Below are 18992 nucleotides of genomic sequence, written 5' to 3'. Positions count from 1 at the left end.
GCCTATAGCACAGTGGGTTTCTAGTGCCATAAGATATGGAATGACAAATGAAGAATTTCCTGCTACACCAGACCCCTCTCCAGAGCTCACAGGCAGCCAAAGCCTTCTCCCATGAAGTAGGTACTATCAAAATGGGCAGAAACATCAAGATCCTAAGAAATTTAGAGGGTATGCTCAGGAAAGAATGCAGAGCAACCCTGAATACCATAGGGACTTTTGGCTTCAAAGGCCATTCTCACCTCAGTGATGCAAGTCTAAGGCTCTAATACTAAGCAGCCTACCTCTAAGGTTTTATGTCCTCCTATCTTTTGGAGTCAAAGCTGAAGGCTTCTCAGCTTCTCCCTGCTTACCTAGACTCCATCTTCCTTGACAGGCCTCTCTGAAGTATTCTAGCCATTCCTGTGCCCCTCTCTGATCTATTCTCCCCTCCCTCCTCAGACACAAAGTCTTGTCAGTTTGGCCTCATAAGCTGTAGGGACCCCATTTTTCTGCAAATGTCATCGCTTCAACTGTTGGGAAGCTCTACCCAAACCCATATAACTCTGGGGCTTGCAGATCTAAGGTTGAGATAGTGGTGAGAACCTGGCTGGCATGGCTTGGTCATTGAGTGTTGACCCATTAACCCAGAGATCACTGTTCGATTCCCGATCAGGGCACATGCCTGGGTTGGTGGCTCGATCCCCAGTGGGGGTGGGGGTGGGGGTGTATGCAGGAGACAGCTGATCAATGATTCTCATCATTGATGTTTCTCTCTCTCTCTCCCTCTCCCTTCCTCTCTAGAAAAAAACACACGCACAAAAACAATACCCGTATTTTTTTTTTAAAAGATGGTGATGAGAACCCTAATATTAAGTCCTAAGTACATATTCTGATATCTGAGTTCCCATGACTTTGGGAGAGGATGCAGAAAGAGGCCCCAGGGAAGGAGCAGAAGCTAAGAAGTAACTGAAGATAAATGCACAGATCTTTCACAAACCACATGCTAGACTCCAACTATGGGACTTTTATTCTCCTGGAAACAATCTTCTGTGTTGGTAGTACTTGCGGGGGGGAAAATGTATGCTCAGTTCTGTCGAATCGCTCGTGAGTATTTGTGCACGGCATCCACAAAGGCCCCCACATGTTCTGGGTCCATGTCAGGGTAAAGTCCATGGCCCAGGTTGGCAATGTAGCGCTGTGGCCCAAAGTCATCCAGCATCTGCTTCACCAGCCTCCCAATCTCCTCCTGGGGGACCAACAGGACACTGGCTACAGGGAGGGCCTGCAAGCCTCTGTCCTCCCTATATAATAGTGACACACATATCTGTAGGCATGAGTCTACTCAGTGTTATTCATTCAATCATTAATTCAAAAAAATTAATTGGATGCCTAGGATAGGCCAGGCACTAAGAAAACACAAACAACAATAAAAAGAAATTCCTGCCTTCCTAGAGTTCACATGGTGTGTATGCGGTAGAGGGGAGAGACAGACATAAAAACACACAATAATACAACCATATCCATAGCCATGGGAGTGCAAAGAGACAAACTCACAGACATACATAGGGACCCTGGTTGTTACCTCAGGTGCATACAGGGCACAGGGGTCCAGATTGCCCTGCAAGGTCACGGTCTTCCCCACAAGCTCCCTGGAAGCAGAGTTAGTGCTATGTTCTGGTGACTGTTCATAGGGAAACTGCACTCCCTTTACCTCATCCTCCATTACTTACCGGGCTTTCTGTGGGGCCACTGTCCAGTCAAGCCCAACCACCTCATAGCCAGCCTTAGCCAGCTCCTCCAGAGCAAAATGTCCATCCTTAGCAAAGACAATCTGGGGGAAAGAAAGGTCAGATTTCTGAGCCTACAGAGGGCCTTACTATGCCCACTAACCTATCTCAGCTGTACCTTTGCTGCCCTCCAGTGGTCACTACATTCCATGCAAGACTGACCCTGAAAGTCCCAATCGCACCTTCACTCTATTCCCATTCTTACCATGGGCACTGGTGCCAGGCCTGCCTCCTGCAGCATGGCCTTTACTCGCTTGGCCACATCACGGATGTAGGGTAGTGCAAACTTACTGAAGAGCTGTGGGCCAAGATGTCCTGCATGAGACTCAAAGAGCTGCAATGCCTACAGTTAGGTGGTGGTGAAGAGAAATAGTTAACACACAAAAAGGAAATATCTCAGGCCCCCCACACAGAATAGGCCTCAATTTCCCCCAAGTGACTTCAACCCCTGTACTGCCTAAGTCTATAAACCCAGTTCCACTCAAAAAGCTTTGTCTTTTCCTCCAGATGCCAGTGCTAGCTTTGGTCTTTGAACACATGAAACATTAAGCCTTCCTGCCAATGTCGGAGTGGACTAAGCTGCTCCAGCCAGGTGTAGGGAACTATGTTGCTTCTGGTCCATAAAGACTAAACTCCAGCCTATTTGTCTCTCCCTCAGGACTTACCTGGGCACCAGCAACCACTTGTCCCACCAGATATGGTACCAGAGCATCAGTGAGAATGCGAAGCAGCTGGTGACTGGCCTTTGGTCTCTGGTAAAGCCAGCGCTTCGCCTGAGCCATGGTGCTTGAGCTGCCACCCTCAATCATGTATGTCATCAGAGTCCACTGTGAAAGGATGCAGAGAGAATATCACAGGTGTGGAAGTCTGACACTTCCTTCCTCTGCCTACAGCAGACCTGTGAGAGTGATTTCCCCATGCCCAAGAACCTGCCCTGTTCCACATTACCGGGGCACCAGCAAAGCCAATCAGTGGCACACGTCCAGCCAGCCGTTGTCGAGTGAGGGTGATGGCCTGGAATACATAGGCCAGCTCAGAGGCCACTGCTGCTGGATCCCGGAGGCGCTCTAAATCCCTCTCTTCTCTTAACGGCTCTGGGAAGCTGGGACCTTTGCCAGGCACCATGGTCACCTCCATGCCCAGTGCCTGGAGGGGGAGAAAACATCTGTGTTCCCAACCTATAACTCCAGGAGGAAAGGCTCTATTCAGCCCATGCCAGGAAAGAGAAAAAGGAGAATAAAGCTCAGCCAAACTCCATCTCTTCCAGGCTAAGTTTTTCCTACTGTCCAGTGAGGATAAGTGTCCATATTCCAGATCAGGTTTGAGCGGGTACCTGGGGTACAACAAGGATGTCGGAGAAGATGATGGCAGCATCCAGAGGAAAACGACGTAGTGGCTATAGGGAATAGAAGACAGGTTACTAAGTGGTGAGCTGAGGGCATAAATCCCTCCCTCTTTTGTGGACCCCTCACCTGCAGAGTCAGTTCACAGCAGGCCTCTGGGGATCGACAGGTGCTGAAAAAGTCCTGGGCAGCCCGAGTTTCCCTAAACTCTGTAGACAGGAGAGGGAAGGCAGGGCTCAGCCTTGAGGAACCTCTAGAGTCCTTTCCTGCACCTCAAAAACATTTTGTCCTCCAGAGTTTTACCCAAACTCTCAGGACCTAACCCTGACCTGGTAAGTAGCGGCCTGCCTGCCGCATGCACCAAACCGGAGTGTAGTCCGTGTCTTCTCCCCAGGCTGCCCGCAGGAATGTGTCATTCTTCAGCTCCGGAAAGCCCTGGGGTCTGGAGGTAGGAGTTGGGGTGGGAGCTAAGTGTCAGTAAGCTAGGCTGAAGGTTGGGGAAGGCTCGGGTTCTTAAGGCGGATTGAGGCCAGCACCGTTATCTACTTTATCCAGACCAGCTCCCAAGCTGTGGCTCCCGGCCCACTCCGCCTCCTCTCTGCCTATCAGGTGGTGCACAGGACCACAAGGGCCCGCGCTGGGGCCTCGCCTCTACGCACAGTCCCAGCTTCCTCAAGCCCAAAGCCGCAGGAAAGACTGGGGGAGGGGTGCAGAAAGGATAGTTTGAGGGTCTCTGGACCAGAAGAAAATCACTGGAACAGGAGTATAAGTGGGCTGGTTCCGGCTCTGGGGGCTGGTCAAGAATCAGAGTTGACGGTCCGGAAATAGGGGACCTAGTTGAAGATTAGAATGTCCGAGGTGCATCCCCTAAATGAAAGTCTAGGGGATGCAGTCCAGCGAGGCGGACCCTGGGATAATTCAGGAATCCAAGGTTGGATGATATTCGGGATTCCAAACTCTGGGGTTCTGTTTGGGGACTCTCCAGGGGGGACGGGGTATTGGGACAGATCCCTCAGCTGGAAGACAGCTCAGAAGCGTCGCTGACCACATCGCGCGTGGTGCAGAGAACTCACCCCAATCCGTTCGCCTCCATGGTAATAGGTCTGCAACTGCGAGCCTGTCGCACTTGAACCGGAGTCTGAGCCTGCCCCTCCCCAGGCTCCGCCCCTTCCTGGACTGAGCCCCGGCGGTGGCCATGTTGGAAGTCACATGATTAGACTCTAGCTTCAGGTTGAACCAACTATCTCACTTCACCGTAAAGTCGGGAGTAGCGACGCAGAAACAACCCCCCAAAATAACTTCCCTTTAAACTGTACCTTCCTGTGGCTTGAGGAATTTGCCCTCCTCTGACAGCCTAGGAATCCCGACGGCTCAGCCTAAGTCTCACTTTCTCTCCAACTGTCCATGATTCTAACAACTTTTTATGCCTGGCCCAGCCAGGCATACATACAGTGGATTATGGAACCAAGCTGCAGAGGAAACTGAAATAATTAAATATTTATATTACCTACTAAGAGCCTATAATAGATGTGAAAGTTTCAGTGGTGAACAAGATAGCCCCTTCCTTTAAGGAGCTACAGATCGATGGGGGAAAAGAGAAATAAGCAATCACAATAATAAATGTGTTTTTAAAATATGTTTTTATTTATTTTTAAAGAGAGAGGAAGGGAGAGGGAGAGAGAGAAACATCGATCGGCTGCCTCCCAAGCTGCCTCCCAAGGGCTTCTCACTTAATTGAGGAAAGCAGTGGGGGTGTTCTAAGCAAAGGGAACCGCATGTGTAAAGCAAAGAGGCACAAGAGCAAATAGCTATTATTATGAAAACCAGGAAATCAATTTGGTGGAATTCAAGAGGTTGGAGATGTCTGCAGAGTTCAGGTCACGCAGACCTTTGTGAGATGCATTTGTTCACTTTATTCTGTAGTAGTGTGATAGCATACGAATAGCCTGAAAAGAGGGAAAGAGAAGCACTGTTCCCAATTTTCTAGGAAGGAAAAAAAAAAGGAAAACTGTCAAAATTACATGGGATTATTTATCATTTATTTCTTGATAACTTCAATTATTTGAAAAATATATCAAAACAAAGTTTCATCCCTGGCTGGTGTGGGTCAGTTGGTTGAATGTTAGTTGTCCCTCGCATCAAAGGGTTGCCAGTTAAGATTCCTGGACAAGGGCATACAGGAGGCAGTCAATGGATGTTGCTTTTTCACATTGATGTTTCTCTCTTTCCCTCTCTCTCTAAAAAAAAAAAAAAAAAAAGTTTTCCACCTTAGTGTCCATCAACAGCTGACTAGATAAAATATTGTATATACATACAATAGAATATTTATTATTCAGCCATAAAAAGAATTTAAGTTCTGATACATGCTACAACATTGTTGTAACATTATGCTGAGTGGAATAAGACAGACACAAAAGGACAAATACTGTGTGTTCCACTCACATGGAATATCTAGAACAGGCAAATTCATAGAGGCAGAAATTAGAGTTTACCAAGGGCCGGAGAGAGGAGGCAATGAATTAATTGCTTAAAGGGTTTCTGTTTGGGGTGATGAAAAGTTTTGAAAATAGATAATTGTGCACTTAAAAATGCTTAATATGGCAAATTGTTATATATATTTTACCACAATTTTTAAAAATTAATGTATCAAAAACCATCGAATTGTAGTTTAAATGGGTGAATTGAATGGTATGTGAATTATATTTCAAGAAAACTTTTTTTAATGGGGGAGGGGACAGTCTCCTTTTCCTCCGTGATTGTACTTCATCAACAGCTCTTGTCCATCTTTTTTGCCTCTTCCCTTCCTATCTAGGCTTTTCTTCTCATTCGGTTTAAAATTACTGGGAGAAACTGAACAATTATCGGTAGTATCCTAGGATTTGGACTAACAGCCAGGATCACGCCTGCGTGACTCAAGACTCGCGTCAGTGGCAGGGCTGGGGAGGACGTTATTCTCCCAGTCATTTAAGTCACACTGTCCCTAGGATGGGAAGCCCGAGAATATGTCTAGAAAATTGTAAAAGATTCTTCTGGCTGTAATATGACTTGGTGAGGAGGCAAAATAGAAAGCCGAAGGACCAGAAAAATGGCGGTTGCAATGATCCTGGCTGGATAGGGTGGTGGCTTGAATAAGGGTGGTAGCAGTGACGATAAAATGGTAGTAGAAATGGGTAGCGAAGGGGAGATTGATCAGGTAGAAACTACTGAACTTGGGCCTGGTTGGAGGAGTGGGAGGCACAGAGATAGGTAATATGGTTGAGGATCCGAGAACAGAAGGCAATACGTGAGGTGCGCTTAGTCCAGAACATACGGCAAAGGCTGGCCGAAGGCGGGGCAGAGCTTAATGGGAAGCTCTGTCAGCCGTTGCGGCGGCTGCTGCTAGAGCCGGGTCGCTCCCGGGCTTCCCTCGGCCACTTCGCCATGGCGGGTCCGGGCCCGGGCGCGGCCCTGGAGACCCCCCGGCAGCTGCTGGGTCGAATACGCTTCCTGGCGGAGGCAGCGCAGAGCCTCCGCGCCGGACGGCCTCTGCCGGCGGCGCTGGCTTTCGTGCCGCGCGAGGTGCTCTACAAGCTGTACAAGGACCCCGCGGGCCCGTCGCGCGTGCTGCTGCCGGTATGGGAGGCGGAGGGCCTGGGGCTGCGCGTGGGAGCTGCGGGCTCCGGGCCCCTCCGCGCTGCCCGCAACAGCATCGAGCTCCGGCGCGGCTCCTGCGTGCGCACCACCGGCGAGGAGCTGTGCAACGGCCACGGGCTTTGGGTGAAGCTGACCAAGGTGCGCCCTGGCCTGCCCTGAACCCCGCAAAAGACCCCTGGGGCCTGGGAAGCCTCTGGCTGTTCTCCTTCCTCCCCTCCCCTCCCCTCCCCTCCCCGTATTGAGCTGGCATTGCGTTCAGTGCCCTTTGCCTTGGGCTGGGCAGTTCCCTGACGCCTGCCCCCATCTGACGCATCCGGCAGGAGCAACTGGCAGAGCACCTGGGCGACTGCGGGCTGGACGAAGGCTGGCTGCTGGTGTGCCGCCCCGCAGAAGGCGGGGCCCGCCTCGTACCCATAGACACTCCGGACCACCTCCAGCGGCAGCAGCAGCTCTTCGGCGTGGACTACCGCCCGCTGCTCAGGTATTGCTGCTGGAGGGGCGGGGCTTGCAGTAGGTCGGCCGGGCACCGGAAGGTTGGAAAGCTGTCTGGCACCGCCCTTTCGGTGGGATAGGAGCGAAGGCCAGGTTAAGAGCAGGAAGGGGCGGGGTCTGAAGGAGCTGGGGTGGGGCTTCTCGTGGCGTAGTTTGGAGGGGATGGAGCGCTGGATAAGGTTCCAGGCCTTGGGGGGGTTGTCCTTCTAGGCACTGATGTCTCCTCATCCCACCACGCCCCCCACTCTCTGCCTACAGATGGGAACAGGTGGTGGACCTGACATACTCACATCGCCTTGGATCGAGGCCTCAGCCAGCCGAGGCATACACAGAGGCAGTACAAAGGCTACTGTGAGTGAGCTGGTGTGAGATGGGGAGGAAGTAACCCAGGTCTGGCCCGACCTAATTAGGGATTTGGGATTGCTTAGCTATGTGCCCCCAACGTGGACCTACGAGTGCGACGAGGACCTGATCCACTTCTTGTACGACCACCTGGGCAAGGAGGATGAGAACCTGGGTAGCGTGAAGCAGTATGTGGAGAGCATAGACGTTTCTTCCTACACGGTGGGTGCTGGGACTCCTCCCACCCCAAGCAAGAGGTAGTCACATCTTGCTAGATCCAGAACCCTCACCTTTAGACCGAGAGTTAAACCTGAATCCCCATAGGCCAGACTCATTCCAGCTCCCCATCTTGGAAATCCTATTAGAACCCTGAGACAATTCCACCCATACCGGGTGTGCATTTAACCCACTGTGTTTTCTCTCCCGCCTGACCCAAAGCACACTCCCAGTGCAGGGAATGGGGTAAACACTGATTCTGCCTCTCTCCCCCTCCTCAGGAGGAGTTCAATGTGTCCTGCCTGACAGACAGCAATGCAGACACCTACTGGGAGAGTGATGGGTCCCAGTGTCAGCATTGGGTGCGGCTTACCATGAAAAAGGGCACCATTGTCAAGTGAGTGGGCTCTGAGTAGGACAAGGTGGATGAGCCACATGTCTGTGGGTGTACAGAGACCCACATGCATATTCTGACCCCCTAGGAAGCTGCTACTCACAGTTGATACCACAGATGACAACTTTATGCCTAAGCGGGTGGTTGTCTATGGGGGCGAAGGGGACAACCTGAAGAAGCTGAGTGACGTGAGCATTGACGAGTGAGCAAGCTGGCCTGGGTGGGAGGTGGGGCATGATCCTAGCAATGGGGACTGGCCCACCTTGGAAGGTTGGGTGAGACCCTGGCAATCCCTGAAGGTGAGTATCCAAAGTGTCTCACATCTCTCTCCTCAGGACCCTGATAGGGGATGTCTGTGTCCTGGAGGATATGACTGTCCACCTTCCAATCATTGAGATCCGCATTGTGGAGTGCCGAGGTGGGGCTTAAGGCCTTAAGGAGGAAAAAGGTGCCCCATTGTGTAGATGGGGGCTAGCTGGCAGTGAGTGTGGAGGGAAGGGGGTGGGCTTGTAGTTGAGATGAAGGTGATAGCGAACTAACTCCAGGATTTGAAGCTTTGGAGCCTGATCCAGGTGAAAGGTACCAGGTATAGACCTGCCTTAAAGCCATAGAGATTTTAAGGCTCATCTGAAACAGGAACTGAGTTGGGACCCTCAGGCATTCCAACAATTTAGTGATGGACAGAAGAACCAGCAAAAAATATAGTAATCAGAAATAGGTGAGTAGGAGATCTCAAAGGTCCCAAGTGTCTAGGGGCAAAAGGTGACAAAAGGCTGAGCCTTAAGGAAATGTTCTCAGGTCTGAGGGCAAGGAAGCAACAAGCACAGCAAGTGACCTCACTCTGTCTCCTCCCAGATGACGGGATTGATGTACGGCTTCGAGGGGTCAAGATCAAGTCATCTAGACAGCGGGAGCTAGGGTTGAATGCAGACCTTTTCCAGCCTGCCAGCCTGGTGCGATATCCACGCCTGGAAGGCACTGACCCAGAAGTACTATACCGCAGAGCTGTTCTCCTGCAGAGGTGGCTGTGGTCCTGGGCCTGCCAGGCCCTTCCCTTCCCCCAACCCTGAGCCTTGTATGTCTATGTGGAGGAGGTCCCCAAGTCTTATACTATAATCTGTTCTACTTCAAGTGTCAGAGCAGCCTCTGGACCCTGGCTGCTCCTGTACCTATGTGTTGGGGATTGAGGGGTCTGACATCCATGCCAAATTCTTTAGCTGCAGTTACCTTTACCCACCCACCCCAGATTCATAAAGATCCTAGACAGCGTCCTGCACCACCTGGTACCTGCCTGGGACCACACGCTGGGCACTTTCAGTGAGATTAAGGTGAGCCTGGCCCATCCAGTGCTGGTCTTAGCAGTGGGCTCCTTCCCCCTTTCTGCTCATGCAGTCGTTCACTCTTCAGCAGAGATTTCTTAAAACCTACTCTAGACCTGGACCTTTGCTGGGCTCTGGGTACATAGGAAGAAAGCCAGACTCATAGTCAAAATTTAGTCTTTCTGGTGCTATTCCTCAGGCAGTGTGTGAAAGACACTGGTGGAGGAAAGAGCTGGTGGAGGAAAGGTGACAGTGTGAATAGAACAGGTTGCATAAAAGGTGCATATGGGAGTTGCTAGCAACTCTAGATGAAGTGAGAGCAGCATACTAGCAGCATCTAAATGATGTGATTATGGCATGGAGATGAGGCTGGGAGTGGACAGGAAACAGGCTCTGGTAGCAAAGGTCACTGTGGACCAGACTGTGAAGCAGAGACTTTGTCCCAGGTCAGTGGAGCCATTGGAAAGATTTTAAGTAAGGTAATAACAAAGTTGGATTTTTTGTTTGTTTGTTTTAGAAAGCTCCCCCTGGTGGCTGGACTAAGGGAGGGACTGGAAGCAAGGACAGGGATGGACTAGGCTTGAACTTGAACAGTGGAATTGGGTTCAGGCATAGAGGAAGATTCCAGGGCCTGAACAGAGGCTGACTGCCTACCGGTCCTGCTCTGGCCACCTTTTCTCACCAGCAAGTGAAGCAGTTCCTGCTGCTGTCGCATCAGCGGCCAAGCCTGGTGGCCCAGTGCCTGCGTGATTCAGAGAGCAGCAAGCCCAGTTTCATGCCACGCCTGTACATCAACCGGCGCCTTGCCATGGAACACCGTGCTTGCCCCTTAAGGGACCCTGCCTGCAAGAATGCTGTCTTCACCCAGGTCTGGACTACCTGGGGTTATACTTAGGGAGGGTCAGTAAGGGGCTTAGGGGGCTGGGCCAAGAGGGACTTGAGCAGGGTCTTTGGGCAAGAATGGGGCCAGGTCTTGACACAGACTTTCCTATAGCTCCTTCCTCTTTCCCATACCCCAGGTTTATGAAGGCCTCAAGCCCTCTGACAAGTATGAGAAGCCCCTGGACTACAGGTATGGCACGAGGGTGAGAGACTTACTCAGAGCATTCATGTACGCATATACACCCACACACTGCCTCTGGCACCCCTCACCATTACCACTCTGTAGCCCTACTCCTGGCTGGTGTCTGGGTTGGTGAATCGTCCCAAGCCCTGGCCCAGCATGATGACAGAGGTCCACCCCTATTTACAGGTGGCCCATGCGCTATGACCAGTGGTGGGAGTGTAAATTCATTGCAGAAGGCATTATTGACCAAGGTGAGGCCCTGAGGGAGGATAGTAAGTGTCCTGCCCTAGTTAGAGTGGTAGAGGCTTCTGGGGTCACCAGCTAACCAAGATAGGGGACCTACTTTTATTATTCCATTATCGGGGCTGGAGCTCTTGAGTGCCCCAGCTGAAGGCATCTCTCTGTCATTTCAGGGGGTGGTTTCCGGGATAGCCTGGCAGACATGTCAGAAGAACTATGTCCTAGCTCGGCAGATACCCCTGTGCCTCTGCCCTTTTTTGTGCGTACAGCCAACCAGGTAATCTCCCACCCCTATCTCACAAGTTGTTTCTGCTGTTTTGTCTCTGCAAACCTCTCAAGTACCAGGCTGAGCTAGAGAGGGGGCAGAAGAGGGTCCAAGTTGCCCTGGGCAGCCTCAGGGCAGGCAGGGAAGGAGTAGCCATTATATATTCAGTGATCATTCAGGGTCCCCAGTGGAAGGTGTTCAGGGAAGTCTTTGGGGAATCTCAGGTAACAAAGTAGGTCCACCCCATGCCATGCTGACAGCTCTGTCTCGGGGGCAGGGCAATGGCACAGGTGAGGCCCGGGACATGTATGTGCCCAACCCCTCCTGCCGAGACTTTGCCAAGTACGAGTGGATTGGACAGCTGATGGGTGCTGCCCTTCGGGGTAAGGAGTTCCTGGTGAGTAGCCTAATCTGCACCCCACCAAATCAGCCCTCGGCCCTGGAAGGAAAAAGGACCAGCCAAACCTGGGTAGCTCAGGATAAGAAGACATTAATGAATATTTGTCCCCCAGGTCCTGGCTCTGCCTGGTTTTGTGTGGAAGCAGCTGTCTGGTGAGGAGGTGAGCTGGAGCAAGGACTTCCCAGCCGTGGACTCTGTGCTGGTGAGTAGGGCTTGGAGCTAGTGTTTCCTCTGTCCAGGCCCCAAATGTTGCTGTTCCCCAGGGCTGTCCTGAACCGTCTCTTACGATACACATTCTCCCTCTCCAATCCCATCTATTCCCACGGTTTCAGCTACTGCTCACATTCTGGTGACTTCTAAACCTTTACCTCTAGACCCAGCTTCTCTCCAAAGCCTGGACCATATATGCATCTGCCTGCTGGATGTCTGCCCTATGATGGCACCTCAAGTTCAGCATACACTTCAACTCCCCCTTCTACTGCCCTCTTGAACTCCCTGTCTCAGAATGGCACTGCCACCCACCCCTTCCCCTGCCAAGGCCCTCAGGCTCATTCTTCACTCCTTCTCCCTCACCTTCCACATTCTGTCACATCTCCTTCTGGAATCTGTCTACTTTTCCCATCTCACTCCTATACTCCTGGTTCAGGCTACCTTCCTTTCTAACCTAACCACTAACTACAAAGGCTAGCACCCCTATCTATGCTTACCCATCTGATCTCCAGCAGCCAGAGTAATTCATTTCGCACTCATTTAAACCCTTCAGTGGCTCTGCCCTGGGTTTAGGATAAATTGAAAATCCAGAAAGGTCGTACATGACCCATGTATATGTGGTCATTTGGTTCACATTTCAGCCAAACAGATTGCTTAGGCTTTTTATTGTTTCCACCTTTTTCCAATATTCTCTCTCCTGACTTCCTTGTGACCCAGCCAATTCCCAACCATGCTTTGGGTCTCAGCATAGATGCCATTTCCTCCAGGATGCCTTCCCTGGCCTCCAAGCCTGATTACATGTTGTCTTGTTGCATTCACAGCCCTTGGACTGATCCCTTCATTTCTCTCATGGCCGGCATGGGGACTTCCTTGCCTGGCTTTCTGTCCTGCTTCCCTGTGAGCATCTTGAGGAAAAACAAGGACTGTTAAACAATGAAAAGCTGACCTTCCTGCCTCTCTCTAACTCCTAGGTGAAGCTCTTGGAAGTGATGGAAGGAATGGACAAGGAGACATTTGAGTTCAAATTTGGGAAGGAACTAACATTCACCACTGTACTGAGTGACCAGCAGGTGGTGGAGCTGATCCCCGGGGGTGCAGGCATTGTGGTGGGATATGAGGATCGCGTCCGTTTCATCCAACTGGTACAGAAGGCACGGCTAGAGGAAAGCAAGGAGCAGGTACTGCCCAGAGGCCAGAAGAACAGAGAGCTTTGGACAGCTCCTAGTAGCCAGAGCCCAGCCTGATAGGCCACCAGTACCCAATCCCAAGAACTCTGTCCCCCATCATCCCTCTGTCTCACATTTCTGCCAATCATTGAAGTACAAAGATATCCCAGTGCTAAGCAAAGACCATGTCCCCCATTATCTCCGTGAGTGGAGGCCATGTGGCCCCACCACACACTGAGCTGGGAGTTGTGCCCTCTTCCCCAGCCAGGCCTTTTCTCTCCTCCCCAGGTGGCAGCCATGCAGACCGGTCTGCTGAAGGTGGTGCCTCAGGCTGTGCTGGACTTGCTGACCTGGCAAGAGTTAGAGAAGAAAGTGTGTGGGGACCCAGAGGTCACTGTGGACGCTCTGCGCAAGCTCAGTGAGTGTGGGGCAGAGCAGGGGCAGTGTAGCACTGGGTAGGGCTTAAGAGCTCTGTCCATCAGGACAAGAATGAATTCTGACCTTGTCCCCACCAGCCCGATTCGAGGACTTCGAACCATCTGACACACGGGTGCAGTATTTCTGGGAGGCACTGAACAGCTTCACCAATGGTCAGTGGTAGAGGGCAGAGTAGTATCTGGATTTGACCCCACTTGTGGGATACAGAATCAGGCTGTAAGTGCGGGCACTGATTTCCTTCTCCATCCAGAGGACCGGAGCCGCTTCCTGCGCTTTGTCACTGGCCGCAGCCGTCTGCCTGCACGGATCTACATCTACCCGGACAAGCTGGGGTGAGTGCCGAGGGGAGGAGCTATAGCTGGCCTTCTGCCCAGCCCCCCCCATACATGTCAGACCCCTGCCCAGTGCCCCTACAATTCTTCCTGATCTCTGGCCCCTCCACACCTCCAGCTGTGAGACCACAGACGCACTGCCTGAGTCTTCCACCTGCTCCAGCACCCTCTTCCTACCACACTATGTCAGGTGGGTTTCCTAGGTTCAAGCCCAGAGAATGGGGAGCAGGGGAAAAGTGACATCCTAGGGTGGATGAAGTGCTGAGTGTACCAATTGGAGTCTCATCGCCCCTGGTAATAATGGGGGGCCTCTACACCTGGCACTGACAAACGCTCTCTCCCCACCCTCCAGCGCCAAGGTGTGTGAGGAGAAGCTCCGCTATGCGGCTTACAACTGTGTGGCCATCGACACCGACATGAGCCCTTGGGAGGAGTGAGTTGGTGCCAGGGACAGCCACAGGCCAGCAGTGTCCCACTCAGCCTTGCCTAGGGCAAGACACCTCACCTAGACCAACTGGGGCAGAACGTGAGCTGATGCACTCAGATAAAGCCAGCATGCACAGCCCCTGTGTGTGGTTGCAGTGTGGGCAGTGACTTGACACTGGTGGCCCAGGCCTGCAGATGCATAAGCCCTACCCGTGCTCGGGCTTGCTTCCTGAGTTATTTTGCCTTTGTGAGGGAACCTTCCATAAGCCCAGCACAAGCTGCCAGGCCTGAATTACTTGAAGGAGGCCTTCTAGCTCCCTACCCGCCAGGGACTTTGCTTCAATTTTTGGTTCCTCTTTTATTTATCCTTGTTTTTCTCTGGCTTTAGCATGGACTCAAAACAAAAACTATGGAGGGTGGTGGAATCTCCCCCAAACAAGGCATCAGGGATGGATAGGGAGTGATGGTCTTCCTCCTTAGTCACCTGCCGCAAGAATGAACTGACAACTGAATACCCCTCCCTCATATACTGGTCTTTTCCTCCTCTCCCTCAATACCCAAGGTGTTAGCTCTCTCCTTCTTTCTCCAACCCAGTCTCAACTGATAAGTGCCACTACCTCCCTGGCTCAGAACATACATTCACTCAATGTTAAATATTTACTGCCATTACCGCCCCATATTAATCACTTCTGCACAAGTTAAGGCCAGTTGTCCCCTCTGAAATCTTCACTAGCTCTTCTTTACCCAACTCTAAAATAAAGCCTAGACTTTAAACCTACTAGGCCTTATGCACATCCCTGCTCCACCTCTCCCTCCCTTAAGGGCCTCCATGAAACTCCATCAAAGAATGTCTTGCATGTGGGAAAAGTTGAATAAATGGGTGAATTTATTCCTTTAGAATGTGTTTATTGGGCTCTTGAGGGATGTTAGAGAAGGCTTTTCCAGGACTTTAGGGTTCTGCTGGGCTCCAAGGTAAAGTGTGTTAAGTGGGAGTGGTGGGCTTCTTAGAGGCAAACATTAAATCTGGAACTGAGCAGGGAAATAAAGATCCCACTACCCAGAAAAGGGGGGAAAAAGCTGGCTTGGCATCATCTGGGATGGATGTGGTGATTTGGAGGATGGGAGTCCTCCTTCAGGAACCAAGTGAGCAGAAGAATTTGACATCATAGAGGGCAAGCCCCTGAGGTGGCTGATAAACCACCCAGGTCAGGATTTTGACAGAAGAGGCAGCAGCATTGCTACCCATCCCCATGCCCCCTCTAGTTGCCTCACAGCTAAGGTGAAGTCTTTAAGAACAAAGTACACCCCTACCCTCCCACCCCTGAGAGAAGTGCCGATATAGTCCCCTCACTCTTACAGTGGGCAGTCCTTCAAATGATCACAAGTGAAGAAGCATGCATGGGGTAGCTCCCACCTCTTTCCCAGGCTGCCCTCTAGGGTGCACCCTGACTGTTCTGGCTGGAAATTCCTTGTGGTGGCACAGGGCCCTTCCCCCCGGGCTGTGTGCACCCAAAGGCCTATCTCTACATAGCTCTAACACCCTAGGTGAGCTTCTCAGGCAACTCTCATCTTGTGGCTGCTCAATCCCTGTGCTTTGGGGGTCCACAGGAGACAACCTCTGTCCTCTAGCAGCCCATTCAATTGCAGAGAGCTGAAGTGGCTGGAGCCCTAGAGGCTGTCCCTCCCACCCAGCTCTGCTCTTCCCAGCAAGTTCCCACCCCTGTGTCCTGCCCTTCTCAGGTGTGCCTTCCAGTTTTCTGGGAAAGACCTGGCCAGCGCCAACCTGCAGGAGGCAGTCCTTTTTTATCTGTTATGGGCCATATGAGTCTTTGGTCCCTCTTTTAACAAACTGGCCTCACACTATATATTTTGCAGCTTTCTTTTCATTTAATCATTCATCCTTTAAATAAATGCATCAAGCACTTATGTTTGGCACCATACCAGATGCAGGGGATTAAATGGTGGCTAAACAGATAATTTTTGCCCTCTCGAGATTTAAACTCTAATGGGAAAGACACATAGTAAACAAATAATGGCATAAAAAAAACCCACAACATTTAATAACTTGTGTGTAAGAGCTCCAAAGGAGAAGTGAAGGGTATTGTTAGAGGACAGAACAGGATGATTCTAACCAGTCGGGCTCTCAGGAATGCTAAATCCTGAGGGAGAGCAATTGGGCACAAAGGCCAGCTGAGGAACATGTTGAGTCCTGTGTTACTGATGTGAGAAGGAAGAGAGAAGAGACCAGCCTTAGAGGGCCGTTTTAGGGTTTTGCAATGAGCAGCCAAGAGGGCATCAAGCAAGGGAGAGACATGATTAGATTTTGGTTTGGCAGCTGTGTAGAGAATGAATTGAGAGGGAGACACTGGAGGCAGGGAGTAATCTGAGCAGGAAATGATGGTCACAGACCATTTTAATCATTTTTATTGACTATTGTATTATTACATTGTAGGGAATTTTCATACTGTCTATTCATTTAAAACCCTCTACAGATGGACATTAAGGTTGTTTACAAATTTTCGATATTGAAAACTACAAGTGTTACAATAAATATTCTCATGCATATATCCTTGCACATACCTATTTGATTATTTCCTTAGAATAACTAAAATCGCTTTGTCAAACTGCCAAATTGCCAGGATGTATCAATTTTTACTCTCTGTAGTGTCTATTTCCTAAACTCTTACCAATCTTTGAGTACTAACACTTAAAAATGTTATTTGATAATTTAATGTCCTAAAAATGGTATGATTATATTAATTTTCATTGCTTTGATTATTTACTACATTGAGCAATTGTTTTTCTTCCTTATAAACTGCTCTTTATATATTTTTGTCTGATTTTCTATTGGTTTGATTATACTTTTCTTATTGATTTTGATTTTGAGAGTACATTTATTGAAGCTAGGGACAGTGAGTCCTAGCGAGTTTTGCTCAGTGGTTAGAGCATCAGCCCGTGGGCTGAAGGGTCCTGGGTTCGATTCTGGTTAGGGGCATGTACCTAGGTTGCAGGCGGGGTACCTGGCACCGGTTGGGCATGTGCAGGAGGCAACCGATCCATGTGTCTCTCTCACATCAATGTTTCTCTCTCTCCTTCCTCTCTCTCTCTCTCTTTCTCTCTCTCTCTGTCCCCCTTCCCTCCCTACCTCCCTTCCACTCTCTGAAAACCAGTGGAAAAAATACCCTCAGGTGAGGATTAAAAAAAAAAGCTGGGGACAGTGAAAAAAGGAAGGGCCTCCAAAGCCTGCTGACATGGTAACTAAGGTGCCTTAACTTCTATATTAACCCCTTTGTTGTGTCAGGTGTTGTCATTGTTTCTCAGTCTGTACTTTAATATTTAATTTCATAAATATTCTTTCCTAATGTATAAAATTTTACATTTTATGAATTCAAAGTCTTTATGGAAAAAACCACTTATTGGATATATACCATGGGAAGGCAATATAGTTTACTTGTTAAGAGCACATTCTCTATTTTATATATTATTTATTTATTTAACCTTCGCATGAGGGGTGAGGATATTTTTTCCATTGATTTTTAGAGAGAGTAGAAGGGAGGGGGAAGGGGAGAGAGAGAGGAAAAACATCAATGTGAGAGAGACACATCGATTGGTTGCCTCCTGCACACACCCTGACCAACCAGGCCTGGGGATTGAACCTGCAACCCAGGTATGAGCCCTTGACTGGGAATCAAACCCTTGACCCTCCAGTGCACAGGCCAATGCTCTAACTACTGAGCTATGCTGGCCAGGGCAAGAACACATTCTCTAGAGTCAGTTTGCCTATATTCATATCCTAACTTTACCACATCCTAGCTGTTAACCAGTATCCTTAGCTTCCTTTTTTAAATTGATTTGAAAAATCAATTTCCCATTGATTTGAAATGCTACCTTTTCACATCTTATCATTTCTTGTATTCTTATATGGCCAACAAATTATCTAAATGAAGTAAGCCAGCCACTTCAAGGAAAACCACTAACAGTATTTGTTGCCAATGATAATATTTGAGCCTTCAGAAGAAAATCAAAAGTTTGGGAAAGTGGTGTCTGTCATTATCAGCTTGCCAGCTTTCCAATATTTAAGGACTTTTCTGATGAGATTAGTGGTGATAATAACAAATGTGATTTTAAAATATTGTATAAAATGAGTCAACAACCCTAGCTGATTTAACTCAGTGGTTAGAGCGCCGGCCCTTGGACTGAAGGGTTCGATTCCGGTCAAGGACACGTACCTCAGTTGCAGGTTCATTCCCCGGCCCTGGTTGCATGTGGAAGGCAACCAATTGATGTGTCTCTCTCTCTACCCCCCTTCTACTCTCTCTGAAAAGCAATGGAAAAAATATCCTCTGGTGAGAATTAAAAAATAAAAAATAAGATAATAAAATGAGTTAACACTGGGAAAATCTGCATAACTCAGTGAACCAATGTTTTACAAATGATCAGTGCGTCAAGTTGCAAAATCATGCATGGATAAAATGTCCATTCAAAGTGCAAGTATTATAACAAAGTACAAAATGTTCATTGATATAATTATTCTAAATTGCAACTAATCTTTACAAACTACCACTTACTGAGTTTTGGTGTAGTATCAAAAGAAGAATACCTACAACTATATGACAAAGTTATTAAAATATCTCTCTTTTCCAATTACCTATCTGTGTGGTCAGGTTTTCATCATATAATTCACCCAAAACAGTGTATCACAACTGATGGGAAAATCCAGCTGTTTTCTACTTAGCCAGACATTAAAGAGTTTGTAAAGGCAAAACCATGGCATTCTTCTCAGTAAATGTTTTATTTTGAAAACAGATTATATGTTTACATAAAAATGTTATTTATGTTACTATGTAGTGATTTTATTATTTTTATTTTTTAAATGAATTAATGTTTTTATAATTTCTCAGTTTGAATTTTTAATGTGGCAAATATCAATAAATGTAATCCATA

The 18992-nt window shown here is 49.2% G+C and overlaps 2 protein-coding genes across 3 annotated transcripts; one reads left to right on the top strand and one right to left on the bottom strand.

Moving 5' to 3' along the window:
* Nucleotides 1-988: 988 nt before the first annotated feature.
* Nucleotides 989-4255, bottom strand: UROD (uroporphyrinogen decarboxylase). Of its 2 annotated transcripts, XM_016199324.2 has the most exons (10): nucleotides 4183-4255; nucleotides 3439-3551; nucleotides 3239-3318; nucleotides 3100-3162; nucleotides 2715-2912; nucleotides 2432-2593; nucleotides 1972-2109; nucleotides 1710-1810; nucleotides 1562-1628; nucleotides 989-1225 (listed from the first exon to the last, which is right to left on the bottom strand). In XM_016199324.2, the coding sequence occupies exons 1-10, from the start codon at nucleotides 4200-4202 to the stop codon at nucleotides 1064-1066; spliced, it is 1104 nt and encodes a 367-aa protein (XP_016054810.1). In that variant the 5' UTR covers nucleotides 4203-4255; the 3' UTR covers nucleotides 989-1063. The 2 variants fall into 2 exon arrangements, with proteins under 2 accessions (XP_016054810.1, XP_016054809.1); XM_016199323.2 differs by lacking the exon at nucleotides 989-1225 and having other exon boundaries at nucleotides 1234-1628.
* Nucleotides 4256-6509: 2254 nt separating this feature from the next.
* On the top strand, nucleotides 6510-16924 carry HECTD3 (HECT domain E3 ubiquitin protein ligase 3). Its single transcript, XM_016199253.2, has 21 exons — nucleotides 6510-6880; nucleotides 7063-7223; nucleotides 7493-7585; nucleotides 7663-7798; nucleotides 8074-8189; nucleotides 8275-8388; nucleotides 8522-8604; nucleotides 9042-9207; nucleotides 9433-9514; nucleotides 10191-10373; nucleotides 10525-10577; nucleotides 10758-10822; nucleotides 10985-11088; nucleotides 11354-11473; nucleotides 11589-11678; nucleotides 12658-12864; nucleotides 13141-13270; nucleotides 13368-13442; nucleotides 13541-13622; nucleotides 13741-13812; nucleotides 13975-16924. The coding sequence occupies exons 1-21, from the start codon at nucleotides 6530-6532 to the stop codon at nucleotides 14057-14059; spliced, it is 2568 nt and encodes an 855-aa protein (XP_016054739.2). The 5' UTR covers nucleotides 6510-6529; the 3' UTR covers nucleotides 14060-16924.
* Nucleotides 16925-18992: the final 2068 nt, after the last annotated feature.

The sequence above is a fragment of the Miniopterus natalensis genome, chromosome 9 (assembly GCF_054644295.1).
Source record: "Miniopterus natalensis isolate mMinNat1 chromosome 9, mMinNat1.hap1, whole genome shotgun sequence".
Classification (NCBI taxonomy): domain Eukaryota; kingdom Metazoa; phylum Chordata; class Mammalia; order Chiroptera; family Miniopteridae; genus Miniopterus; species Miniopterus natalensis.
This window is presented reverse-complemented; position numbering and strand designations above follow the sequence as displayed.